Below are 27,303 nucleotides of genomic sequence, written 5' to 3'. Positions count from 1 at the left end.
GCTAATCTTCCTCAAGCAAAAAAAAGAGGAAGACTGGCAACAGATGTTAGCTGAGGACGAATCTTCCTCAGCAAAAAAATAAAAATTAAAAAAAACACAAAGGCAGGTAAGAAAAAAGTCTTAGCACCTTGAGACAGAACATTTCTCTCGTCTTTACTGATGCTGTGGATCCAAATGTCGACAAGAACAGATTAAAACAGAAAATGTCATGAAGATTTTTGTGTGTGCAACCAGAGTGTGTATTTGCTGTCAAGTGTGTGTCTTCAGGGCCCGTTTCAATTTCCGCCTCTTTTGTAAGCCTTTTGAGATCTTCGCCATTGGGAGTCCTCAGCTTTTTCTTTATGCTTTCATTTTCGCGCTCAGCATGCTCTGCTTCTCTATGTTGCTTGTGAAGTTTTCTCTGCTCTCTGCTGACTTGTAAGCTCCTGGTGAACCCAGACGTTCCTTCTCAATGTGGTGTTCCCTTTAGCACTTGCCCCGTTCTTTGGGTTTTCAGTACATTTTTGAAGAGGGAGGTACTCACTAGCATGAGGTCATTTAAGTGTGATTCGGTGGTGTCAGTGCAGAGTGTTTCATGTGGAGATGGGCATTCTCTTCTCCCTTTTTTCCTAATAAAATACCCAATTATAGTTTGTTTCCAACATTCTGAATAAAACAAACGTAGGTGAAATGTAGGTGTTGGCTGTGGGTGAGCGCTCTGCTCAAGGACAAACGGATAAGCAAGGAAGCATCAGCTCCTGCCTCTGAGGCCCACGCAGCCTCCAGTGGCCCAGCCACTTGGCCTCGCTCTGGGCAGCAGACCGTGAATCGAGCAGAGCCGTTTGAGTTCTACTGAGCTACAGGTTCTAAACCAGGACAGACACGTCATCTGAGCTTCAGGCGTTGATAGGACCTTGGTGTTCTGTTTTGTTTTGTTTTGTAGTTTTTACTGATGTGAATAAACCTTAGGTTGAGGCAAGGTCCCCCAGGCAGACTGAAACCTACCCCGCCCTCTTTCCCAAGCCCCAACGGTGGGCAAGTGTGGACAGAACCTTTAAGGAAATTCACTGAGGGTGACATTTTAAATGGGACTTAGCAGAATTCTTTTGGTAAATTAATGGTGGCAGCTGAGGTAATGTGTTTTTCTACCTGTGATATAAATGTGGGAATGAAGGTTTTAGAGTACTAAAAGTCTGTCGTTCTAATGAAGTTCATTATTTTGTACCATATTATTTGTGTTGTGACCATTCACCCTGAGAATATTTGTCCAGTTTAAGGAATTCTTAACTGAAAAAAACCATGGAAAGTCAAAAATCAAGGAATTTCAAGGCTTGAAAGGGCAGTACACCTGTTTCCCTGCTTTGTACGCTGTTTCTCTCTGATGTCCTCTTTTCTGTTGCTTCGAGGGTGCCTTTAGGTTTTTTTAATCTCAGAAGGACTCTGATTGCCTTGAGAAGGAAACTACTAGAAAGCTTGATCCTTACTAGTGAGGGATTCCCAGTCTCTATTCACCATAGTCTGCATCTATAGAGAATTTCTGAGACTGCGGGGATCGTGTCATCTGAGGTAGTTCTGGATTGCCTTCAGAAATGGTTAGTATTTGACTAGGGCTGCTTCTGTGTCGCGTTAGTAATAACATAAACGCCAGTCCGCACGTGAGGAACTGTAGGATGTTGTGAAGATTGCTTTGTCTTCACTTAAACACGTAAGGTGTTTAATCTCAAAATCCACTTATATTATAGTGCTTTTTCAGTTCTCTTCTTGAATACGTTTGCTTTTATATGGGATTAATGCCCCAAAATTCCTTAAATAGTTACTTTTGTGTTAGGCTATTCGTCACTTTTGAATGAATGTCTGTTGTCTGTCAAGCATTATGGATACCATAGTGTAGCAAACCAACAGGGTCCCTGCCCTTGTAGGACTGTCCCTCCAGGCCTGTGCTGTCCATTGCCATGACCACCAGCCTCATGTGGCTGCTGAGCACTTGAAATGTAGTTCGTCCAAAGCGAGCTGTGGTGTACCAGGAAAATACACACTGGATTTAGAGGGCCTGGCATGAAGGAAATGTGAAATATCTCATTAATACTTTTAGATACTGATTACATGTTGAAATGATTGCATTTTAAAATATTAGGTTAAATAAAATACATTATTAATTCATTAAAACTCAATGAAATTCATTTTCATGTGACCACTGGAAGGTTTTAAATGACATCAGTGGCTCGTATTATCTTTCTGTTGGACAGCGCTGGCCTAGAGGAGGAGACAGATAAACAAGGAACCCCTGAATGTGTACTTGTAACTCGTAACAAGTGCAGTGAGAGAAGCGGAGTGTCCCCAGGAGAGAGCCACAGTGGGTTAGCTAGGCGGGGAAGCCCTCAGTGAAGACGGGCCGGTCAGCCACATCTGAAGAGGGCAGGAGCTGTCTGGGCGGGGTGGAGGAAGGCCGTTTCCATCCCAGGTACAGAGGCTCTGCGGGCAGAAAGGCCTCACAGAAGACTGGTGGGCTGAACCGCACAGGGCACCGGGATTTGCAGCCACCTTAGGAAGGTTGTATTTTGTTGTGCGTGAAAAGCAAAGCCTCTAAGGGCTTGGATGGGAAATAATGTGATCTGATCATTTGCCCTGGCCTCTGTGTGACTGAGCCAGGCCTCTGGCGGGAACTGTGGTGATTGATCTGTAGGATGACCCCAGTTGAGGCGCCGAGACAAAGTGACAGGAGCTGAGGTCATCAGTAGGACTGGAGCTGAACTGGGTTTCCTGAGGGCCCAGCCCGATCAGCTTTTCCCAGGACTCCAGTAGATGGCAATGAGAATACAGCTTTTAATCTTGTAGTTAATTCAGAATTGTAACACGTTTTCCCTTTCTCTTAGGTATAGCAAAGGAGATGCCGAGAAACTAAAGATATACCATTCCCTCCACGGGAACGATTGGAAAAAGATCGGTGAGATGGTGGCTCGGAGCAGCCTCTCCGTTGCGCTCAAGTTCTCCCAGATCAGCAGCGGTAAGCTGTCTCCTGCGCCCGCCTGGGCGAATGGAGAAGCCCGACAGGCCTGCGCCAGCCCGCGACCACCCCGTGCCCAGGCATCCTTGCAGGCCTGTCTTCTGTGACGGCCAACGTTTCTCAAGCCATTCAAGCCATGAATCAGTATTTCATTTCATTTCATTTCTTCATGTGTATTTATGAAGCTGTACAACCTTGATTCCCAAGACTGATTCCTACCACACCTCAGCTCGGTAGCTTTCAGCACGCCTGTAGCTGCCAAGTAGACTGATACCCAAGGAAGCTGGTGGGTAGGAGAGCCTGGTCAGAGGGGGGCCCTTCCCCAAGGTGGCTAGAGAGACCATGGGAGGGATGGATGCTGTTCAGTTCCCTGTTAGATAGGAACTTTTCCCAGAACCAGAGCTGGTGATCTCCTGTCTCTTTTTCTCCTTTTTCATAAAAAGTTTCCTTGGTTATATTCTTTGCATTAAAAAATCCCCAGTTGCTTTAAGATAGTCCTTAGTTGGTGTTACTGTTGGCCTGGGGGCTCACATGCTCCAGATGCATGGGCAGAGCAATGCAGCAGGCTGGGCAGCCGGGCGTCTGCATGGCCGGTGCATGGCAGACCCTGGGGTGAGTTGGAGACCGTGCCTTTTGGGCCATCAACTCCAGCCACAGGTGTTGTATGAAGCCCTGATCTGGCCATTTCTTCCACTTTCCAAAAAGTAATGCAAAAATCTGGATTTGTGTGTATGTGTGAGAAATCTAGATATCTTTCTTTTTCTTGAAACTCTCTTGATTTTTAAATATTCATCCAATTTGTCACTGGGGAAAAGTAACAACACTCTGGGCCAAAACAAAGACATGTGTAGGCTGCCAGTTTGACGCCTTTTCCTCAGCCTGACTGTGAATGTCCAGACAAGGAGGGGTGAAGCGTAGATGCTTCTGACACCTTCCTCGATGACTGGCTTCAGCGAGTCTCAGGTGCAGCTGTTCATTTCACACTGGGAACTCTCGGGGAGGGTTGTGTACGTCACAAAGAAGGCGTTTGATTGTTTGTTTCCCATTAAATGTTTGGGAATCTCATAGTTTCATGCAGGAGACATAACTCTCAGAAACAGGAAGAACAGCTTTTTTGAAGTTAAGAAACATACATTGCTTTAAGAAAGGGGTTTTCTGGCATTGGTTCGTAAAAAGAATCTATGGGGACCAGCCCAGTGGCACAGTGGTTAAGTTCGCCTGTTCTGCTTCAGCGGCCTAGGGTTCGCAGGTTCAGATCCCAGGTGCGGACATGGCACCGTTCAGCAAGCCATGCTGTGGTAGGCATCCCACATATAAAGTAGAGGAAGATGGGCACAGACATTAGCTCAGGGCCAGTCTTCCTCAGCAAAAAGAGGAGGATTGGCAGCAGATGTTAGCTCAGGGCTAATCTTCCTCAAAAAAATAAAGAATCTATGGCCACTTTAGTAGTTTCATTTTAATTTGCATGTAACTGTTGGATAGTTTTATGTTTGTGTAATTGAGATGCCCATTGTCTTCTAAAAAGTGCCCGATTTATTGTTTTGTTAGGACTTGATTTTTTTTAGAGCAGTTTTGGGTTTACAGTGAAATTGAGAGGAAGGTACAGAGATTTCCCATATATCCCCTGCCCACGTACATGCAGAGCCTCCCCCAGTATCAACATCCCCCACCAGAGTGGGACATACATTTGTTAACAATGCACGAACCTCCATTGACCTGTCCTGATGCCCCAGAGTCCACAGGTTACGTTAGGGTTCACTCTTGGTGTCGTACCTTCTGTGGGTTTGGACAAATGTGGAATGACCTGTCTCCATCATTATCGTTTCTTTTTTAACCTTGTGTTTGAAAGCAAATAGATTAGCATCTATAAGACCATCCTTTTGTGTCTGTAGAAAGAAATCGTGGTGCTTGGAGTAAGACGGAAACCCAGAAACTCATCAAGGCTGTTGAAGAAGTGATTCTAAAGAAGATGTCTCCCCGGGAGTTAAAAGAGGTGGATTCTAGACTCCAAGAAAATCCTGAAAGCTGCCTGTCAATTGTTCGGGAAAAACTCTACAAGGGCATATCCTGGATAGAAGTGGAAGCTAAAGTAGAAACCAGAAACTGGATGCAGTGTAAAAGTAAGTGGTAAGTTTTATGGCATCTTAGATAAATTTCAACATGCTATTCTCTCTCTCACAGCAGTGTCTATACAGTGGGCAGATTGGTGGTTACTAAGAACATCTGTGTAACTGCCGTGTGGGAAGCCTCACATGTCAGCTGTGATCACCTCCAGTCCACTGCTGCAGCCACTTCAGTGTCAAAATCTGATTTAAGTTAGCACTGAACTAACCCTGAGTCATCGTATGGCTTCCTCATAAAGAAGCTGAACCTTTTTAATACTGAATATTGCCTTATGCTTTCTTCCTTCTGTCCCTTTCTAAGTCTTCAGTAAAACAAGCTAGTTATCTGTTTGCAGCATTAAAAAAAAAAAATACAAAACTAACATCCAGGAGAGAAATCACAAGCGCAGTGAGTGGTAATAGCTCTGCCTTTTGAACTTTGCCCTCTAATTCAGCAGTTCCTCTGTCTTCACCTAAAGCGAGGCCACCATACTCTTCATCCTAGAAGTTCTTTAGGTGCATCCGTCACACAGGTGTTTCAGTCCTGCTCCTGCTGTGCGTTCTCTGCTTGGCGTCACTCTTCCCAGCCCCGGAGGGTCTCGGAGCTGGCGCCCTGAGAGGGGTGTGCAGCTGCACCGTGACCTCTTGAAGCAGTAGTTCCACGGCTCACAACCCACAGCTCGTGCACGAGGGGAGCACGGTCAGCTGGAGGAGCAGATGAGAATAAGCCCAGAGTAGGTGTATTTTATGTTAAAAGCAAACTCCTGGATTGTGCTGTATGTTGTATACTGTATACTGTTACGGTGCTGTAAGGTACATAAACATGTACCTTACAGTTCTGTTGTAGAGTTTATTTTCGTAGAAGACTACACTCAAGGAAATGAACTCCAAAGAACAGATAATGTTTTGGGGGAAAAGTGTATAATAAGGAGGAACCAGAGCCCTTTCTAGCTCTATATTTTAGACTGAAAAAGGGAGGAGAGGGGGTTGTAAGCCTCAGTTGGAGGAGGACATGTCAGTGTGGAAAAGGGGCAATGAAGAAGGTGGTTCTCCTTCGGAGTCAACACAGTGAACGTGTGAGACTTCTTTTTTAAAAGACTTCTTTTTTAATTTGAAGAAAAAAGGAGGAAGCTTGAACCCTGAACCTGTATTTACTTCATATAACATTGAAACCACCTCAGGTGATACACTTCAAACCTGTGAGCTTGAGTGGCTATGAATAAAAACATTGGTGTCAATTACTGTGTGTATCACGTGTCTCCCTAATCAAGAATGTGGATCACCAGCGGCTCGTGACCTGTGGCTGCTTTCATTGGAACTTCACTCAGCGCTCTAGTTCAGCCGTTAACTCTGGGCATTAGAGGAGTCGTCAAATCATTTATCACCTTACTAAATTGGTCTTATTTGACATTCCAGCAGCTGGTATGATAAGAGTAATATCCATCTGCTTTAGAAACAATGAAAAGTAAACTGAGTTTACATGGTGTCCTTTAGCATCTGCTAATATGCTTATTCTTTTTCCCCCCTTTTTTAAATGTTTTTCTGGAAATCTTATAGCACACACAAACTTAGAACTTCTTCTATCCATCATCCAGTTTCAATAACCATCAACTTTCTATCATTTTATTTATCCTTTCCCACTTTTTTTAAAACTTTTTATTGAGATTATGATAGTTTACAACCTTGTGAAATTTCAGTTGTACATTATTGTCAGTCACGTTGTAGGTGCACCGCTTCACCCTTTGTGCCCTCCCCCTGCCCACACTTTCCCCTGGTAACCATCAATCAGTTCTCTGTCCACATGTTTAAATTCCTCATATGAGTGGAGTCGTACAGAGTTTGTCTTTCTCTATCTGGCTTATTTCACTTAACATAATACCCTCAAGGTCCATCCATGTTGTTGTGAATGGGACGATTTTATCCTTTTTTATGACTGAGTAGTATTCCATTGTATATATACACCATATCTTCTTTACCCAGTCATCAGTTGATGGGCACTTAGGTTGCTTCCACATCTTGGCTATTGTAAATAATGCTGCGATGAACATAGGGGTGCATAGGACTTTTGGAGTTGCTGATTTCAAGTTCTTTGGATAGATACCCAGTGGTGGGATGGCTGGGTCATAAGGTATTTCTATTTTTGATTTTTTGAGAAATCTCCATACTGTTTTCCATAGTTACTGCATCAGTTTGCATTCCCACCAGCACTGTATGAGGGTTCCTTTTTCTCCACAACCTCTCCAACATTTGTCACTTTTTGTTTTGGATATTCTTGCCATTCTTACAGGGGTAAGGTGATACCTTAGTGTAGTTTTGATTTGCATTTCCCTGATGATTAGCGATGATGAGCATCTTTTCATGTGTCTGTTGGCCATCCGTATATTTTCTTTGGAGAAATGTCTGTTCATGTCCCTGCCCATTTTTTGATCGGATTGTTTGATTTTTTGTTGTTGAGCTGTGTGTGTTCTTTGTATATTGTGGAGATTAACCCTTTGTCAGATAGATAACTTGTAAATATTTTTTCCTAACTAGTGGGTTGTTTTTTTGTTTCAATCCTGTTTTCCCTTGCCTTGAAGAAGCTCTTTAGTCTGATAAAGTCCCATTTGTTTATTCTTTCTGTTGTTTCCCTCGTCTGAGGAGTTATGGTGTCCAAAAAGATTCTTTTGATACTGATGTCAGAGAGTGTACTGCCTATATTCTCTTCTAGAAGACTTATTGTTTCAGGTCTAATCTTTAGGTCTTTAATCCATCTTCAGCTCATTTTTGTGAATGGTGAAAAAGAATGGTCAATTTTCACTCTTTTACGTGTGACTTTCCAGTTTTCCCAGCACAATTTGTTGAAGACACTTTCTTTTCTCCATTGTATGCCCTCAGTTCCTTTGTCGAAGATTAGTTGTCCATAGATGTGTGGTTTTATTTCTGGGCTTTCAATTCTGTTCCATTGATCCGTGCACCTGTTTTTGTATCAGTACCATGCTGTTTTGATGACTGTAGCTTTGTAGTATGCTTTGAAGTCAGGGATTGTGATACTACCTCCAGCTTTGTTCTTTCTCAGGATTGCTTTAGCAATTCGAGGTCTTTTGTTGCCCCATATGAATTTTAGGATTCTTAGTTCAATTTCTGTAAAGAATGTCATTGGGATTCTGATTGGGATAGCATTGAATCTGTAGATTGCTTTAGGTAGTATGGACATTTTAACTATGTTTATTCTTCCAATCCATGTACATGGAATGTCTTTCCATCTCTTTATGTCGTCATCAGTTTCTTTCAGGAAAGTCTTGTAGTTTTCATTGTATAGGTCTTTCACTTCCTTGGTTAAATTTACCCCAAGGTAGTTTATTCTTTTTGTCGCGATCTTGAATGGGATTGAGTTCTTGAGTTCTTTTTCTGTTAGTTCATTGTTAGAGTATAAAATGCTACTGATTTATGTATGTTGATTTTATACCCTGCAACTTTGCTGTAGCTGTTGATTATTTCTAATAGTTTTCCTATGGATTCTTTGGGGTTTTCTATATATAAGACCATGTCGTCTGCAAACAGCGAGAGTTTCACTTCTTCACTGCCTATTTGGATTCCTTTTATTTCTTTTTCCTGCCGAATTGCTCTGGCCAAAACCTCCAGTACTATGTTGAATAAGAGTGGTGAGAGTGGGCACCCTTGTCTTGTTCCTGTTCTCAGAAGGATGGCTTTCAGTTTTTGCCCATTGAGTATGATGTTGGCTGTGAGTTTGTCATATATGGCTTTTATTATGTTGAGGTACTTTCCTTCTATACCCATTTTATTGAGAGTTTTTATCGTAAATGGATGTTGGATCTTGTCGAATGCTTTCTCTCCATCTATTGAGATGATCATGTGGTTTTTGTTTCTCATTTTGTTAATGTAGTGTATCACGTTGATTGACTTGCGGATGTTGAACCTTCCCTGTGTCCCTGGTATAAATCCCACTTGATCGTGGTGTATAGCCTTTTTAATGTATTGTTGTATTTGGTTTGCCAAAATTTTGTTGAGGATTTTTGCATCTATGTTCATCAGTGATATTGGCCTGTAGTTTTCCTTCTTTGTGTTGTCCTTGTCAGGTTTTGGGATCAGGGTGATGTTGGCTTCATAGAATGTGTTAGGGTGTGCTCCATCTTCCTCAATTTTCTGGAATACTTTGAGAAGGATAGGTATTAAATCTTCTTTGAATGTTTGGTAGAATTCTCCAGAGAAGCCGTCTGGTCCTGGACTCTTATTTTTGGAGAGGTTTCTGATTACTGTTTCAATTTCTTTATTTGTGTTTGGTCTATTCAGATTCTCCATTTCTTCCTGCTTCAGTTTTGGGAGGTTGTAAGAGTCTAAGAATTTATCCATTTCTTCTAGGTTGTCCAATTTGTTGGCATATAGTTTTTTATAGTATTCTCTTACGATCCTTTGTATTTCTGTGGTATCCGTTGTGATTTGTCCTCTCTCGTTTCTAATTTTATTTATTAGAGTCTTCTTTCTTTTTTTCTTAGTGAGTCTGGCTAAGGGTTTGTCAATTTTGTTTATTTTTTCAAAGAACCAACTCTTTGTTTCATTGATCCTTTCTACTGTCTTTTTTGTTTCAATATCGTTTATTTCTGCTCTAATTTTTATCGTTTCCCTCCTTCTACTGACTTTGGGCTTTGTTTGTTCTTCTTTTTCTAATTCTGTTAGGTGTCATTTGAGATTGCTTATCTGAGCTTTTTCTTGTTTATTGAGGTGAGCCTGTATTGCCATGAATTTCCCTCTTAGGACTGCTTTTGCTGTGTCCCAAATGAGTTGGTATGCCGTGTTTTCATTTTCATTTGTCTCCAGATAATACTTGATTTCTTTCTTAATTTCTTCAGTAAGCCATTGTTTGTTCAGTAGCATGTTGTTTAGTCTCCACATTTTTGCCCCTTTCCCAGCTTTATTCTTGTAGTTGATTTCTAGTTTCATAGCATTATGATCAGAAAAGATGCTTAATATTATTTCAACCCTCTTGAATTTATTGATGCTTGCTTTGTTTCCCAAGATATGGTCTATCCTTGAGAATGTTCCATGAGCACTTGAGAAGAATGTGTAACCTGCTGTTTTTGGATGGAGTGTTCTATATATATCTGTTAAGTCCATCTGGTCTAATTTTTCATTTAATTCTATAATTTCCTTGTTGACTTTCTGTCTGGATGATCTATCCATTGGTGTTAATGGGGTGTTGAGGTCCCCTACTATTATTGTATTGTTGTTGATATCTCCTTTTAGTTTTGTTAATAGTTGCTTTACAAATTTTGGTGCTCCTGTGTTGGGTGTGTATATATTTATAAGTGTTATGTCATCTTGGTGGAGTGTCCCTTTTAGCATTATAAACTGCCTTTCTTTGTCTTTCTTTATCTGTTTTGCTTTGAGGTCTACTTTGTCTGATATAAGTATGGTGACACCTGCTTTCTTATGTTCATTATTAGCTTGGAGTATTGTCTTCCGTCCCTTCACTCTGAGTCTGTGTTTGTCCTTGGGGCTGAGGTGTTTTTCCTGGAGGCAGCATATTCTTGGGTCTTGTTATTTAATCCATCCTGCCACTCTGTGTCTTTTGATTGGAGAGTTCAATCCATTTACATTTAGGGTGATTATTGAAATGTGGGGGCCTACTGCTGCCATTTTATCACTTGTTTTTCCGGTTCTCTCACATTTCCTTTGTTTCTCGTCCCATGATTTTTGGACTAGTAATTCAGGTAGGTAGATTTCTGTATTGGCTTTCTTCTTATTTGTAATTTGTGTCTTTATTCTTGTTATTTGTTTAGTGGTTACCAGGTGGTTTGTATAAAACATCTCATAGATGAGATAGTCCATTTTCTGATAGCCTCTTAAGACATTCCATCCCTTTCCTCTTCCCCTTCTAGGTTGTTATTGTCAGATTTTTTTTTTCTTTTTCTTCTTGTGTTGTGAGTTTGTGGTTAAAATGACAAGATTATATTTATTCTTGGTGTTTCCCTTCTTTTTATCGTTAATGTTATACTTAACTTTTGCTAACCTGTTCTGATGGAGAGCTGCAGCTTTCTGATCTTGTCTTTCTACTTATCTCCTTTGCTCTGGGTTTTGTAACCCCTTTCCTTTTTTTGATTTTTCAAGTATGAGGGTCTTCCTGAGCATTTCTTGTAGGGGAGGTCTTGTGGCACTGAACTCCCTTAACTTTTGATTATCTGGGAAAGTTTTTATTTCTCCACCATATTTGAAGGATATTTTCGCTGGATAGAGTATTCTTGGCTGCAAGTTTTTGTCCTTCAGGGTTTTGAATATATCATTCCACTCTCTTCTAGCCTGTAAGGTATCTGCTGAGAAATCTGCTGACAGCCTTATGGGGGTTCCTTTGTAGGTTATTTTCTTCTGCCTTGCTGCCCTTAGTATGTTCTCTTTGTCATTGACTTTCGCAAGCTTCGCTACTATATGCCTTGGGGTTGGTCTTTTTACATTCATAAAGTTTGGAGATCAATTGTGTTCTGTCACATGGAGTTCCACCTCTCTCCCCAGGTTTGGGAAGTTCTCCGCCATTATTTCCTTGAGCAGGCTTTCCGCCCCCTTCTCCTTCTCTGCTCCCTCTGGGATACCTATAATCCTTATGTTGCATTTCCTAATTGAGTCGCATAATTCTCGGAGAGTTTCTTCATTTCTTTTAGTCTTAGTTCTCTCTCCTTCTCTATCTGCAGCATTTCTATATTCCTATCCTCCAAATTGCTAATTCTGTCCTCCATATTATCGACCCTACTGTTCAGAGAGTCCAGATTTTTCTTAATCTCCTCCATTGTGTTCTTCATCTCCAATATTTCTGATTGGTTTTTCTTTTCTTTATAGTGTCTCAAGCTCTTTTGTGACATAGCTCCTGAACTTGTTGAGTTGTCTATCTGTATTCTCTTTTACTCGTTGAGCTTTTTAGTGATGGCTGTTTTGAATTCATTGTCATTTAGGTTATATATTTCATTGTCTTTGGGATTGTCTTCTGGGTACTTGTCATTTTCCTTCTGTTCTGGAGATTTCATATATTTTTTCATACTGCTCGATGGCGTGGATTTGTGCCTCTGCATAGAGACAGAGTTTAGTTACTGCTTCCACTTGCTTCTACTGGAGTTGGGGGGGAGCATCTGTTTAATCTGCACCGATCAGGATCCCTGTCAGCTGTTGCTGACCAGACCTGGGCCCCGCCTCATAGTCACAGTGGTCCTGTGGGGTCTCTCATCAGCTGTGGGGACAATTGTAAGGGGGCCTCAGGTTGCTGGTGCCTACTGTTGCAGACCACTGAGCCGTGCTCCCTCCTTAGGGTCTGCAGCGGTGTTATGGGCTTTGACAGCAGCCGGGAGCAGGTTCACCTAGACTTGCAGCTCTGTCACCATCAGGGCCCGCAAGACCTCACTTGTCCACTATGGGCCACAGCAGAGCTATGGGTATCTACTGCAGTCTGTGGTCAGCTCACCCAGCTGTGCTACTTCTGCCTCAGGGCCTTCCACCCTTGTGATTGCTGGGCGGCGCCTCTCCACTAATGCTGCGCAGAGGCTTTCGGTGTGACTGTTGTGGGACTGTGGATTTTCCCCCTGGACTGTGGAACAGGCTCGCTGGGACTCCAACCTGCCACTGCCCACTCACACGGGCTCACTGGGTGTCCCTTGCCCCTCTGGGCCACAGCAGGAGACCATGAGTCAGAGGCAGCTGCTGGGCTGCTGCACTACCTGGGATCCTCCTGCCCCAGGGCCTCCCATCTTTTGAATGCTGGGCGGGGCCTCTCCACTAATGCTGAGTAGAGGCTTTCCCCACGGCTGCTGTGGGACCGTGGATTTTCCCCCTGGACCACGGAGCAGGGCTACTGGGGCTCCAACTCGCTCCTGCCCACTCACACGGGCTTACTGGGTGTCCCTTGCCCCCTCTGGAACACTGCCGGAGTACATGAGTCAGAGGTGGCTGGTGGGCTGCTGCCCTGCCTGGGATCCTCCTGTCCTGGAGCCTCCCTGTGTTCTGAATGCTGGACAGGGCCTCTCTGCTAATGCCAAGTAGAGGCTTTCCCCATGGCTGCTGTGGGACTGTGGATTTTCCCCTGGACCATGGAGCAGGCTTGCTGGGACTCCAGCCTGCCACTGTTCACTCACAGGGGCTCACTGGGTGTCCCTTGCCTGCTTTCTCCGCGGCTGCTGTGGGACTGTGGATTTTCCCGCTGAGCTTTAGGGGCAATCACGGGGGGCTTAGGTAGGGCTGTAGTCACCTGTTTCCACCGTCACTCCACTGGTGTGCACACACGCCCACCCTTGGTGCGTGGTGATGCTATGAGCATGTCCACTGGAAGAAAGTCACTTGCAGGTACTAGGCTGTCTGGGGGTCAGAGAGTTTTCACCTATCTCCATCTCCTCCCGGGGGGATGTCCATCCACCTTCCGATGTATAGCAGCATGGCTCTCTCAGGCATCCTGAGATTATGTGTGGATATCCTTTGTTGACCAATGAATGTCCAATTAGTTGTAGATTCGAAGGGGGAGAGACAAAACTGCTCACTCTGCCATGTTGCTGATGTCACTCCCCACTTTTTTTTTTTAATAGGTTAATTCTTGATGGTGGTAAATGTTAGCAGTAATGCATTGCAAAAGTTACAAAGTGGTTCTGAACAAGGGCAATTTAGATGAGAAAAATAGAGGAAATTTTAATGGAAACTTTACCCCTGAAAGTAAACTATATTTTTCTTTCTTTTAATATAGGACGGAAATTCTGACCAAGAGGATGACAAATGGTCGGGACGTATACCGTGGAGTTAATGCCCTGCAGGCCAAAATCAACCTTATTGAAAGGTACAGAAAAAGAAAGTGACACTACTATAACTGTTTTTCTCTGTAGCCAAAGAGTCGTTGATAAACAGCAGAATCTACAGTAAGATTGCTAAGGTTCAAATCCTTGTTCCAACACTTTCTACACATATGACCTCAGACGTGTTCCCTGCCTCTGTAGGTCTTGGTTTGTTCATCCAAAATAAGGATGATAATACTAGTACTTGCCTCTTGGTGTTGCTGGGAGAAGAAATGAAATAACGCATGTAAAGTGTACTACGCGCTCAATGAATGCAGTTATTTTAGCCTTTGAAGGTTTTCATGTGGGTATTAGTTATTTCCGTCCACTGGAACATGGAGGTAAATAATTCAGGCAGAGCCCGACTGCCCTCCAGCACGTTGATGTCACTGTTGCTTGGTTTTCAGTTTTGTCTTTGGGTTCCTGGTCCACACAGTCCTCCTCCCCTGAAGGAGGGGAGACGTGGGACTGTTTAACAAAACCTGTGAGTCTAATGGACCTGGGCTCATACGGGATGAGGAACAGCCAAGAGCAGAAGAAACGTTTGGATTCTGGCCACCCTGTCCAGCTTTGTTCTTCCTGCTCTCTGTTATGACCCCTGCTTTAACTTCATTGGTGGGCTTCCTCCTTCTCTATGCTGGTCTAGCTGGGTGTAACCCCACCATTTTTCCCTCCTGGGGAGACAGCATAGACTAGAGGTGTGAGGAGGGCATCTCAAGTCAGACAGGTCTGGGTTCCAGTGATGGCACCCCCTGTTAGTCATGAAACCTTGAGCCATAACTCAGGCTCTTAGCCCCATTTCCTCATCTGTGGAATGGAAATAGTTCCCCAAGCTCATCAGGGGGTGTTGAGGGTAAATGAATTAGCAGATGTAAAGGTCTTAACAGTGTCTGTCACATAGTAAGTGCTGAGCACACACGTGTGCTCTTTCTGTGTCTACATTGATTGGTGAAGTTGTGTTTTTTTGTGTGTGAGAGAAAGCAGCATGGTTTGGTGGGAGATGCAAAGGGCTCAGGAGGAGACAGATGGCTTTTTGGTCTGTAGCTCACTAGCTCAGTGACCTTGGGCTAAACTTGGGTTAGCATGCCAGCCTCCCTGGGCCTGTGTAATGAGGAAGCTGGAACGGGGCGAACACAGTCATGCCTTCCAGCTCTTAATATTCGGTAAGTTCATGAAGATGTCCATCATGCTGATTTTTGCTTGAAAACTTAGTTTTTATTTTTTCTCATAGATTGTATGAAATAAATGTGGAAGATGCTAATGAAATAGACTGGGAAGATCTTGCTAGTACCATAGGGTAAGACCGTTTAATATTAAGCTAAGTAGAAGATAAGAGATGACTTTTCATAAATGAGTGCTTATCAGATTTTAAAGAACAGAGCTGAAATTCATGCTGCACATGGAATTCATCTGTAAATTGTGTTTATATACGTATTTGGAACCCCCACTCTATATACTGAGCCAAGTATATTAAGCAACCCTCCTTCCACTCCAACCCCACAAAAGGTACCTAAGAGTGAGCGAAATGTGTGCAAAGTCTCTTAAAAGCTTCAAAGAGCTAACAAGTTAGAAGACAAGTACAAAGAACCCCACATACCATCTGCCCATAATCAGCCTGTTACCATTTTGCCACATCTGCGTCATCGTTCGTTCCTCCCTCTCCTGCTCCCTTCTCCAAGGGAGTAACATTTTTTCCCTTAACCATTTGAGAGTTGGTGGTGGGCTCCATGTCCTAAACAAGGATGTTATTCTACATAACTCCAGTACAGTTATCATAGTCAGGAAATTTGACTTTGATACAATACTATTCTCTAAAACACAGTCCACATTCAAGTTCACCAGTTGTCCCAATAATGTCCTTTATAGCATTTTCCCCCTGACGTGAGATCCAACCTAGGAGCACACATTGCGTTTATTGTGTCTCCTTGGTGTCTTTCGATCTGTAAAGCTCTTCTGCCTTTGTCTTTGATGACGTTGAAATCGTGGGAGAGTTTAGGCTGGTTTTTTGTAGGCTGTCCCTTGGTGGGAGTTTGTCAAATGTTTCCTCATGACTAGTTTCGAGTTTCGCGTTTCAGGCAGGACTGTGACATAGGTGAGGCTGTGTCTTTATCACCGCGTCACCGCACATCATGAGACACGTGGTTCTGATTGTGGTCATTTGGTTCTGGTGGCGTCTGTCACATTTCCCACTGTTTAAAAGTAACAGTGTGTCTCTCAGTGATATGAAGTGGCTGTGGGGAGATATTTTGAGACCATATGAAGATCTTGTTCCTTTTCAAGCTTCCTCCAGCAGTTTCGGTGTGGGGTCCCTTTGCATTTCTCACCCGAGGGGTGAGATTGAACTGTCACCTGTCCGTCAGCTGTCTGTGTACCTCCACTGTGAGCCTTCAGTGCTGTGGTGCTTGGACTTTCAGTCAGTTCCTGCTGTTGAAGAGAGGCCACCGCTCCCAGTAGCGGAATTTACTGCTTGTTGAGCACAGGAGAGCCAGCTTGCAAAGCACGGTCCCTCTAAGTAAAGCACATTGTTGAGAATCCTGGGGCTCAGGGCTTGGCGGGCTCTCAGAAATGGGGCGTTGAGGGATTGTGTGGCTGCTAGCTCTGGAAGGGTGGCCGGGGGAGCAAGGCTGCTGCAGCCTGGCCACCTTTCTGAAGTGTGGCTGCTGGCGTGGAGTTGTCATTGATCCAGTAGCAGGGTTTAAACTGGGTTGTGGTGGTTAGTTAGTTATCTCTTGGGATTATGAACCAAGAACAAGGTCTTTTTTTTTTAACTTGGAGAATTGGAATCTTTTAATGACAGGCCCTGCCAGGAGTCACAGACATATGCCCATGATTCCAAAGCCCTTGCTTTGCTAGCTCATCTGAGGGGTGGGGTGCACACTTCAATATCGTGGGTCCCTGAGAGTTGAGGGTGTCGGGTGCTTTGAAGGAAGGGGACCCTGCTGTGCATCCCACCAACTCTTGTCCTAAAATGTATTCATGTGGACAAATCCTTCCCTTTATAATGACAAACCACTTTTTAAAAATCTGACTCTTCTAATAAATTTTTGTGAATTTTGTGACATTGCTTCAGATCACGTGATTTCTTAAAAGGGGCTTTTAATGATTTTAAGTAAAATCACGTGTTTAAAATGGATTGTTCTACTTAAAATTTATAAATCTCAAAGCTGTAAAATAGATTATGGCATCTAGTCAAATTTTGTTTGAAGTAGTATATTCTCAGAGTTTTAATAATGAATTAAAACAGTGAAAAATAATTGAAAGTGCGATCTCTTCAGATTCTGAGACCTCCCTTGTGAATCATTTAGGCGGGATTTAAAGAAAGTCTCTCCACCTGATGGGAGGTAACACCTGTTTAGTTTGAAATGTCCACATCAGTTATTGTTACTTCTCACAGCCTGGGCTTGGGTCTGCAGCCGTCTCACTGGGCGCGCCACGCTGGGACGAGGGAAGACATGGAGGCCTTGACACTTGGGCTTTGCAGTCGGGCAGACCTGGCCTTGAGTCCTGGCACTCCACTCTTTATTTAGCAGTCCTTGGGAGCTCGTTCCCTAACTTGTCTCTGAGCCTCGGTTTCCTCATCTACAAAATGGGTTTAATAGGACCGTAATGAGGACTAAAGGAGGTAAGGCACAGAAGATTCCTAGCCTGGTGCCTGGCACACAGCGGGGTTCAGTTAGTGGTTGCTGAGATGAAGAGGTTGAAAGAACCCAGTCATCTTCTACCTCTGCATACTTAACAGAGAGAATTATTCATGCTAATCATTTTAGCCACCAGTTTAGTTAATTATTGAAACAAATTAGTCGTGCTTTTATTGTTTAAGAAGAAGTGTCCAGGAAGTGAAGTTAGTGATTTTCAATTTAAAAAGCAATTTAAGATTCAGTTGATTCTGTCTTACTTTTTTTTCTTTTTTAAGATTGGCACCTGAGCTAACATCTGTTGCCAATCTTTATTTATTTATTTATTTGTATTTTCTTCTTCTTCTTCCCAAAGCCCCCCAGTACATAGTTGTATATTCCTGTTGTAGGTTCTTCTGGTTGTGGTATGTGGGAGGCCTCAGCATGGCTTGATAAGCAGTGCCATGTCTGCGCCCAGGATCCAAACCAGCGAAACCCTGGGCTGCCAAAGCAGAGTGTGTGAACTTAACCGCTTGGCCACGGGGCCAGCCCCTGTCTTACTTATTATTAATGGAAAACATATTTGACTCACGAAAACATTGTAACCATCTGCTTTTTTAGCTTCGCAAAATAAGAAATCAGGGGACATCTGCCTTTGAATTGTACCACGTGTGTTTATCCTAACTGTAGTGGTTAAGAGTGGTTAAGAGAATTTGGAGTCAGACCATCCAGTTGTCCCAGCTCTACCCCTTATTAGCTGTAAGATCTTGGGCAGCTTGGCTGTGCCTCAGTTTCCCCATCTCCAAATTAAGGGATAAGAGTAGTACGTCCCTTGTGGAGTGGTCGTGAGGACTGTTTGTGGCTCGGGGAAGGCTCAGGGCAGGGCCCAGGATGTGGTCAGCATCAGCGCATGAGCCAGTGTTGTACCTCGTCTTCTAGACTCATAATTTACAGTATTCTAATTTAAACCAAATCCATCTTGTACTATTCTCTTCTTCCTTTTGTGTGTGGTTTTTTAACCAAATGCACAATAGCTTTTCACATGCATCTTGTTTTTATCACGTATGTCTATATACCTCACCTTCATCAATGGACTTAGTACACAGCACTGAAATGACCAATTTTTAAACTGACACCATTTTTTATCTTTTCTTTTCTAAAGTGATGTTCCTCCATCATATGTTCAAACTAAATTTTATAAGCTGAAAGCTACCTGTGTTCCCTTTTGGCAGAAGAAGACTTTTCCAGGTAAGTATTTTTAGTATTTGGATAGTTAAGAACACAGCGTATGGTGCCACACGCTGGTAGTGTGACCTTGGGCAAGTGACTTACCTTCTGGGAGCCTCAGTTTCTTCAGTGGTAAATGGTGAAAATTGGCAAGTTATAATCCCAGCCTGACAGGACTTTTAAAAGTACAAGATGAAATAGTGGACGTGTAAAATGTGTCACCAGGGTTCTCACTGCTTAGCAAGCATGCAGTAAATGACTGCAAGTGCTTTTGGATTGCCATCCTGCACACACATGTGCACACAATATATGCTCACACACACGCACTCACACCACATGCATGCACACACACTGTTCCTGGAAAAACATAAGATGCCCCGTTCCTTCTTTGCAGCCATTTATGGGTGGTTTAGACTTGTAATTCCCAAACTTGGATCATGAGTCACGTGGGGAACTTGATAGAAATACACATACCTGGGCCTCCTTCCAGACACACTGGATCCTGGCCTCTGGGCTGGGCCGGAGACTGGAGTCTCTCTGACGGTCTCACGGAGAATCTCAGCAGCCTGCCCGGCAGCAGCGTTTGGGACCCACTGCTTCGGGTGGCGTGTGCCCTGCAGAATGTGGTGAAGTACTTCTTGCATTCAGCACATATCACTTCTTGGGTTTGAATCGTGGCATGGCCCCTACTGACTCCACGACTTTGGGCAAGTTTCATGATGTCTTTATGCCTCAGTTTCCTCATTTGAAAATGGGTTAACAATAGTGTCCACCTCACAGGGTTTTTGCGAGGATTGAAAGACTGAATCTAAGTAAAGCAGTTAGAAGAGAATCTGGCACGTGGTGCCAACAGCAGTGCATTACCATCACCAGTGCCCTGTGTCCTTTGACCCGAGGAGGAGGCTTGTACAAATAATTTCAAAGTTAAATTTCTTGGATGAAAGATGGCAGCCACCACGGGCTCGGACAATTTATGAAAACTGAATACACAGCCTTAAAATAGAATGTGGACCTAAATACCCAGAAGCACCCCCCTTTGTAAGATTTGTAACAAAAATTAATATGAATGGAGTTAATAGTTCCAGTGGAGTGGTGGACCCAAGAGCTGTATCAGTGCTGGCGAAGTGGCAGAATTCACACAGCATCGAAGTTGTCCTGCAAGAGCTTCGGCGCCTAACGATGTCTGAAGAAAATGTGAAACACCCTCAGCCGCCTGAAGGACAGCGTTACAGCAATTGATCACAGAGAAACCGCAGGCCCTCCCCGCCCCCATTCCATTTAAGCAGTCTTCATTTTACACAGTAGTAAATTTTCTAGATACGTCTTGTAGACCTCAAAGTGCTGGAAAGGACGCTCCCATTCAAAGGCAATTTACCTTAAGATGCTATAAGTGATACTAGTTTTCGTCCATTTGAAATACTTGAGTTGTGCTTACTGTGTGATAAATCATCCTGTCAAGTGTAACCGCAGTCCACATAGCTGAACTTTTGGGATCAGGAAAGTGTGTTTAAATTGATTCCCATCGTCGCCGGTGGGCACATCTAACTCAACTGTGAAAAGGCACGTCACACAATCACCTTGCTGCTGCCTCCACGGCCTGGGCCTCTGCCGTCCCCTGCCCACCCCTGGCCTCCCCTGCCCCCGCTGCAACTGCCCTCCAGCTCGGGGCGGCTGGTTAGAGCAGATATGAAGGTGTCAGGTCACAGCCTGTGGGACTCCTGCTGGGTGTGGGTGCTCATCTGCACCCCTGGTTTCTTTCTTTAAGTCTTAAGTGACACCCTCCTTCTGAGCCATAGTCCTTTCCGCACTCTCCACTACCACCCTTGGCCAAAGTGCAGATTGTAACCCCCTCTGCTCCCCTCTGAAACTGGCCTTTGGGAAGGAATGCAGGGCTTTCCCCATATCTTCTCCCCCTACCTTTATCGAGGGGCGCTGCTTTTTTCTTCCTCCTCCTCAAGTCCCTTTTCTCACCGTCCCCACCCAGCACTTTCCGTGATGCTTCCTTGCTTTGGCCAGAAGGCATCAGGTGAGGTTGGAAAGTCTCTGGCCTCCCTTGTTTAGTTTGGAACCACATTTATTTACTCTCCCCCAGCCTAGGAAATGAATATTGGGTCCTCAGCCCTGCCACCCTCTGCTGTCACCATCAGCGGATGCGTTTTTTTTAGCTCAGGTTTTGATAAGGTGAAAACAGTCACCGGGGTTGCTCAGACCTGCCAGCCCTCAAAGTCCTTGGTGGTTAAACTTGGAGAAAGGCCACAGAAGACGCTTGTAGGCACACACCATCCCTCTGAATGAATTGTTTCCTTTGCCCGTAATTGCCTTTGCTTTTGAAAATTGCAGAAGCTTAAACAGGGCTCTCGTTTGGTCCTCCTTGCAGTCCACTTGGGTCTAGTGTGGAATCTGACAACTGGAACAAAAAGAACCTTATTCGGTGCATATTTTGGTTTTGGTGCTGCCGCTTCTCATGGTCCTCAGCGGGGATTAAGAAAGAGCTCGGTGTGCACGGCAGACCCCCGACATTGACGAGCTTGGCTTCCTGGCAAAGTGCTGCGTTTTTCCACTTTTATGTTCAGGACCACCAAATGCTGAAGTGTGGATGCATACTGAAGTAAAAGCAATTCATCGTGTTCTAAAGTTTTTTTTTAATTGAGTGTTTGTGTGAAACCACCTTTTGAAGCAGCAGCTATCAAGTCTGAAAGGCAATTGATGTTTCCGTTAATCTTTTTCTAGGGAATACCTTAGTTCTGAGGATTTAACATCCTGTAAGTAAAGTTTAACAGTATTCCATAAGCAGCCTTTTTATAGTCAGACCATTGCCTGATTTTAACATAATAAAAAGTGTGCATTAATATTTAAAAAAAATTAAATTTCTTTTCTTTAGAGATTATAGACTACCTTTATGAGACCAGTCTACCGTTGCTTAAAGAAAAGTTAGAGAAGAAGCTGGAGAGAAAAGGGACTAAAGTGCAGGCTCCTGCAGCCCCCAGGCAAGTCTTCCTGTTCAGAGACATCTTCCATTGCGACGACGACAGTGACGGAGAAGACGTAGATGACAGAAGTTAAGCGGATGATCCTGATGTCCATTTTTCTAGGTTTGGTGGTTATATACATGGGTCAGCAAAGCTATTTTCAGTATCACTGTTGATTAAAGAAGGTCCAGTGGCCAAAGGAAGGGCGTGAAAATGACAGCTTATATTGTGTTGCATTAAAAATTGATTAACGTGTTCATACTTGAGTTTATTTGAGTGCGAAAAGAAAGAGGAGCATATACGTTGATTTAATATTTCTGTACCATTGTACTGAAAATAGTTACAACTAATGGTTTTTATAAAACAACAGTATCCCACGTCCCTCTGATTGCAGCAGAGGGTAGAGTCACGGCCTATGGACGTTTCATTGCGTGGGTTCAGCTGTAATGGCGCTCAGCACATGTGAGAAGGGTAACGATCTTAATGATGCATGCCATTTTGCTTTCTGTTTTTCCGGTTCATACATATGTTCTCAGTGTATATAAGTATTCGCTAAGTTTTAGAGGGAAGTTGTGGATCTGCTGTTCCCTCAGACTGGTTTCAGTTCCCATGTACTTGTCATGTGCGTATCTCACCTTCCTGAGTGTGATTCTCATGTTTAAAGATACATATTTTTCATACAGGACGCCCTCTCAAAGCCACTCACTGAATTCACCTGGTGTTCAACTGGGGAAAAAACAAATCAACCAGCAGTCTCTTCCATTGTTTATAGAAAAACTGGCTCTGTTAGACTTATTGAAAGATGCTGTGTGGATCTCAGGAAAGACTCATGCCCAAGGGAATAATTTTAACGTTGGGCTATTCCATCAGTAAGGAAAGCAAAACCATTCTAGATATTTCAAACAGAGAAGGATTTAATGTAGAGATTTAGGTTATAAAATTGTTAAACAGGACAAAGGATGAAAGAGAGGAAGGGTGAATTACCCAGCAGTGGGAAGTGAGGGGAAGCTGCTGCAGCCCCTGTGTGCCCCAGCTAATGTGCCCCCGTGCCGCTTCTGCAAACTCTGGGTTGCCTGCTGCTGCTGCTGCCTTTGCAGCTGTGTCCCTTCTCTGCCACACGGCCTCAACAGGTGCCTGTGTCTCCCTGGAACCCAACAGCCTCTGCCTCCCTCCTGCCTTCTAGGCTCTCACAAGTGCCTCCCCTGGGCAGCCCCTTGGCTGAATCCTGCTGGCAAGAGAAAGCAAGTTTCCAGGCTTCTAACCACATCCGTACAGGAGAGCATAGGAGGGAAGGGGTGGGTGAATGATATCCCCTACAGCGAGGTCACCATCTGTGCCAACATGCAACTCCACTGTCTCCTGAGTGTTCTCTCTGATGTCATTTATGTGACATCAGGACAGGTGGTGGTGGTTAATTTATCCAGAAAGCTAGACATTTTCCCAAACCTGCCATAACTGGGAAAGGAAGAATGCAGAGAAACAAGTGTAGGACTCCTTGGTCACCATTTATCCCCAGCACTTGTCACAGTGTTTTACAAATAATAGACACTCAATAAATATTCAGTAAACAGATGAATGTTTTCTTTTTAGCCAGCATTTCACCTTTCGTCACCTCCCTCTGTCCAATAGACATACTAATCTCCGTGCTGATAGGATATAAATTGTGCGTTCCTTTTAGAGGACAATCTGGGAAACTACATCAGAGCCCGAAGAATGTACATCTTCTGTGATCCAGGAATTTCACTTCTAGGACCTAAAGAAATAATAGAACTAGTGTACAACAGTGACACATTTATAATACGAAAAGTAGAAAAAATGTAAATGTACCTTAACAGGAAATTTGTTAAATTATGGTATATTCCTAGAATGGAATATTATGCAGTAATTAATAATGATAGATTTGGTTAACATAAAAAGAGGTAAACAATATTATCAACTGAAATATTTCAGAAAAGTATCTATATTTTCTTAGTTTTGTAAAAGTAAAACAGTAAAGGAAATTGTGTGTATATAGATGCATTAAAATGTATGGAAGAATTAAACCCAAAATGTTGGCAGTGGTTCTCTCTGGGCGCTGGGATTGTGAGTTTATACATTAGAACTGCCGATTGCAAGTGCCAGAAAATCGGACTCAGATAGCTCTACGGAATCCAGGAACTCTCACTACTGGAAGTCAGAGGGAGTGCTCGTTTTAAGTAAGGATTGATCCAGCTACTTGGAGTCACCAAAGATGTGGTTTCTTGCTGATTCTCTGCTCTCCCTTCTCGAGAGTCCATTTCATCTTCAGTCCACACAGGGGGTGCCCCTTGGCCCCGAGGGATGCCTTGATGTAGTCACAGATTGCAGCAATCCTATTCCCCATTCAGAGGAAGAAAGAAGATCTGTCCCGAAAGCGCTTACTTCAGTCCTGGGTTTTGCTCCTAGTGTCCCAATTAGAGCTTGTGCCCAACTCTGAATCAGCACTATGACCAGGGAGATAGGATTGTCTTCAGCCAATCTGGGCTCATCTCTGGGGCTGAGATTTAGCTCAACATGCCTTGAGCGGCTGAGAGAGTAAATACACCAGTGGAAAATCAGGGTCCCATTAGCAGAAGAGGTGACTGGACTCTGAGGAAGCAACCACGGATGTGCTTGACAGTGAGTGATTACCTGTGCTATGAATTTTACCCAATAAACTTGTGTGCTTTGTACAAGTTTTATTTTTATAACTTTTCCTCACCTCTATCTCCATGCCCTCCCCTCAAAGGAAAGAGTCTACCATTACAAGCCTTACCTTTGCCAAGCACCCTTTTTACATATAAGAATCCAGGAATTTGGAAGAAGCAGGGCAGGGTAGACTGTGTATGTCAAAAGCAGGTCCAGGAGAAGAGAAGGTTGTAAGGGGAAAACATGAGTTTGGTTTGGGCTCTGCAGACTGCGGTACCGATGGGGCACATTTGAAGAGAGCCCCAGCCTGTGGTGTGAAGAGAATGGACAGAAGAAAAGAAAAAGCTACACTAGAAATATGGACTTGTTTGTTAGCTCCATGAAGGTGAGAGTTGAAGCCATGAAATGGACAGCCCCTACTGAGAGTGAGAAGAGGGCAGAAGAGGAAACCTTATGTAATGTCTGTACTTGGGAAGAAGTGGAAGAGGATGAGTAGACTCAGAAAGTTAGCAAAGGTAAAGAGAAAAAGATACCTACCTCACAAGACCAAGGGACAAATAAAATTGTCTTTAAACACCCTTGACTGTGCGTTATTTGAGTTCTTGGCCCAGTTCTTGGTCATTTCGCATTTTTCAATAAGCATGCTTTTCAGCTATTTATCTTGATTTATAGACTTCGTTACCCAACAGAGAGGTCCAAAACTCCGCAGCATAGATGAGGTAAAAAATGAATGTCCTAATCAGACCAAGACATCGATTCTTTTCCCAACTCTACATTCGGTTCAACAAGTGTCACTGACCACACACAGTGAGCCTGCTGCTGTAAGGAGCTAACAATGCAAGAGGGAACAGTGCAGACTTGGTGCCTGTTTTCTTGGAGGCAACACAGTCCATCACTTTCTAAACACTGTTTCCAGGAATACACGCCAAAGTCACAATTCTTCACCCTCATTAAACACTCCCTCCATCCGTCAGCCCACTCCTGGCCTATGCTCTCCTAGTCCGTCATTACGGTCCTCTTCTAACACGCGGCTCTTTGTTCTCTCCCTCTGTGGTACTTCCCTGTTCAAGATCCCAGACCTGGGTGAGCCCTTCCATCTGCCTCCTACCTGCACCTGAAGAGCTGAATGTTCTACAAGAAAATCACACAACTGAGCTGGCTGGTTTCACTTGCATGATGTAGACCTCAAATGGACACAGTATTCCCAAAGGACTCTACTTTGATTCTCTAATAGGCTTACTGTTCTTTTCCCCACATCATTTATCTTATACATTCAACCTTCTCACACCCCTTTTCTGCCATTTTCATGATTCATTGAGAAAATTGAAGCCATGGGACATCAATTCCCTCTTCCCTCCACCAACCAGACAAACCTACCTCCATCTGTACTCATTTCTCCTACCACAAGCTGATTCCCTACACCTGAGCCTTGCAGCCTGTCCCCTTACATTATCTCAGAGATTTTGACCCTTTGCTGATCCTTCTAAATTGTTAGTCTCTCCTCTTCTAGATCAGGAGATTAAAGCTGTACTATTACCCATCCTTAAATATGTATATTATATATATGCTTATATACACGTGGAATCAATTAGCACTTTCTGCTTCTCTCCTCCCACTGCACCCAAGTTCTAAATGTTTTGGGCTCTTCACCTTCTCCTGATGCCTTGAAATAACATCTGTATGCTGATGGCTCCCAAATTTGTAGATATAGGTCAGATACTGCCCTGAACTCCAGGCTAAAAAAGTTATCTGCCTTCCTGCGATCTCCATTTAGATGTCTTACATCTCAGGTTTAACATATTAACAAACAACGTTTTAGTCGCCCCCACACACCTCAGAGTCTGTCATCCGTCCCCAGGCTTTCTCATCTGTATCAGTAGTAGTATTGTTCACTTGGTTGTTCAAGTCAGAAACCTAGGAGTCCTCCGTCCTTGCTGCCGTCCTTTCCCCCAGTACCTCCACATCAGACTGGTAGCAAACCCCATCAATTCTGCCTCCAAACACTCACCTGGAATCTATCCACCTCCACCCCCATCTACCATGATCTCAGACGTCATCCTCTGTCTGAACCACACTGGTCTCCCTGCTTCCACTACTGGCCCGTCTCCAATCTGTACTCCCCACAGCTGCAAAATTGGTCGTATTGCCACCCTGTTTAGAATCCTTCAGATGGTTTCCCTCTGCACTTTGGGATATTATTCAAACTCTGTCATGGTGTCTACAAAGGTTCTGCACGATGTGCCGTTGATTATCTTTCCAACCCTCTTTAGGCCCCTGCTTCCCTCACACCACAAAAAAGATTTTTAAGGGGGGAAAGAAAGGAAACCCATCAGTACAATTCACCATGTTAATAAAGAATCAAAACTGTATGTGGGGTCAGAAAATAAGGAAATTGCATTTGATAAATTACAAATTCATCTAATAAGAGTAGAAGGCAACTTCCTCAACCCGATAAAGGGTATCTGTAAAAACCTGCAGTAAATATTATTTTTAAAGGTGAAACATTGAAATTTTTTCCTTTGAGATTAAGAGAGAGAAGGATGCCTACTCCACACTTCTGAGCATTATCCAGCCGGTACAGTCAAGCAAGAAAAGGAAAAGCTACATGGATTGGAAATGAAGATATAAAACTGCCATTATCCGAAAATGATTCAATTGTGAATGTAGGAAATCCAAAAGAATCTAGAGAGAATGTATTGGAATTAATAGATTAATTCCTTAATTAAGTGAAGTTGCTAGAGACAAGATCAACGTATAAAAATCAATTCCCTATCTATACTTATAGGTGGCAAACAGAAAATTTAAAAACTTAGATAAATCTGTATTAAATTTCTATGCTGCCATAACGAATTACCGCAGACATAGTGGCTTAAAACCACTCAGAGGTATGACCTTACAGTCCCGTAGGTCAGTTGTTCTGTAGGGGTCCCACAGGGCTGAGATCAGGAGGTCAGCGGGGCTGCATTCTCC

At 43.5% G+C, this 27,303-nt stretch overlaps 1 protein-coding gene and 1 pseudogene across 11 annotated transcripts in view; both read left to right on the top strand.

Moving 5' to 3' along the window:
• TTF1 (transcription termination factor 1) overlaps positions 1-23,736 on the top strand; it is a 33,356-nt gene extending 9,620 nt beyond the window's left edge. For 3 of the 11 annotated variants that reach the window (XR_011432714.1, XR_002803977.2, XR_011432712.1), the window contains 6 exons: positions 2,853-2,983; positions 4,876-5,103; positions 13,793-13,882; positions 15,109-15,174; positions 18,654-18,739; positions 21,600-23,736. Coding sequence is in view for 6 of the 11 variants with exons in the window: in XM_014736242.3 (XP_014591728.2) it covers positions 2,853-2,983; positions 4,876-5,110; positions 13,793-13,882; positions 15,109-15,174; positions 18,654-18,739; positions 21,600-21,781 (790 nt within the window). In the remaining 5 variants the exon portion in view is untranslated. Of the gene's footprint in view, positions 1-2,852; positions 2,984-4,875; positions 5,111-13,792; positions 13,883-15,108; positions 15,175-18,653; positions 18,740-21,599 lie in introns of all 11 variants that reach the window. The other 8 variants (XM_014736242.3, XM_023629205.2, XM_070251974.1 and 5 more) reach the window with 3 other exon arrangements.
• On the top strand, positions 19,156-20,097 carry LOC106782578 (uncharacterized; annotated as a pseudogene).
• Positions 23,737-27,303: the final 3,567 nt, after the last annotated feature.

Source organism: Equus caballus, chromosome 25 (assembly GCF_041296265.1).
Source record: "Equus caballus isolate H_3958 breed thoroughbred chromosome 25, TB-T2T, whole genome shotgun sequence".
Lineage (NCBI taxonomy): Eukaryota > Metazoa > Chordata > Mammalia > Perissodactyla > Equidae > Equus > Equus caballus.
This window is presented reverse-complemented; position numbering and strand designations above follow the sequence as displayed.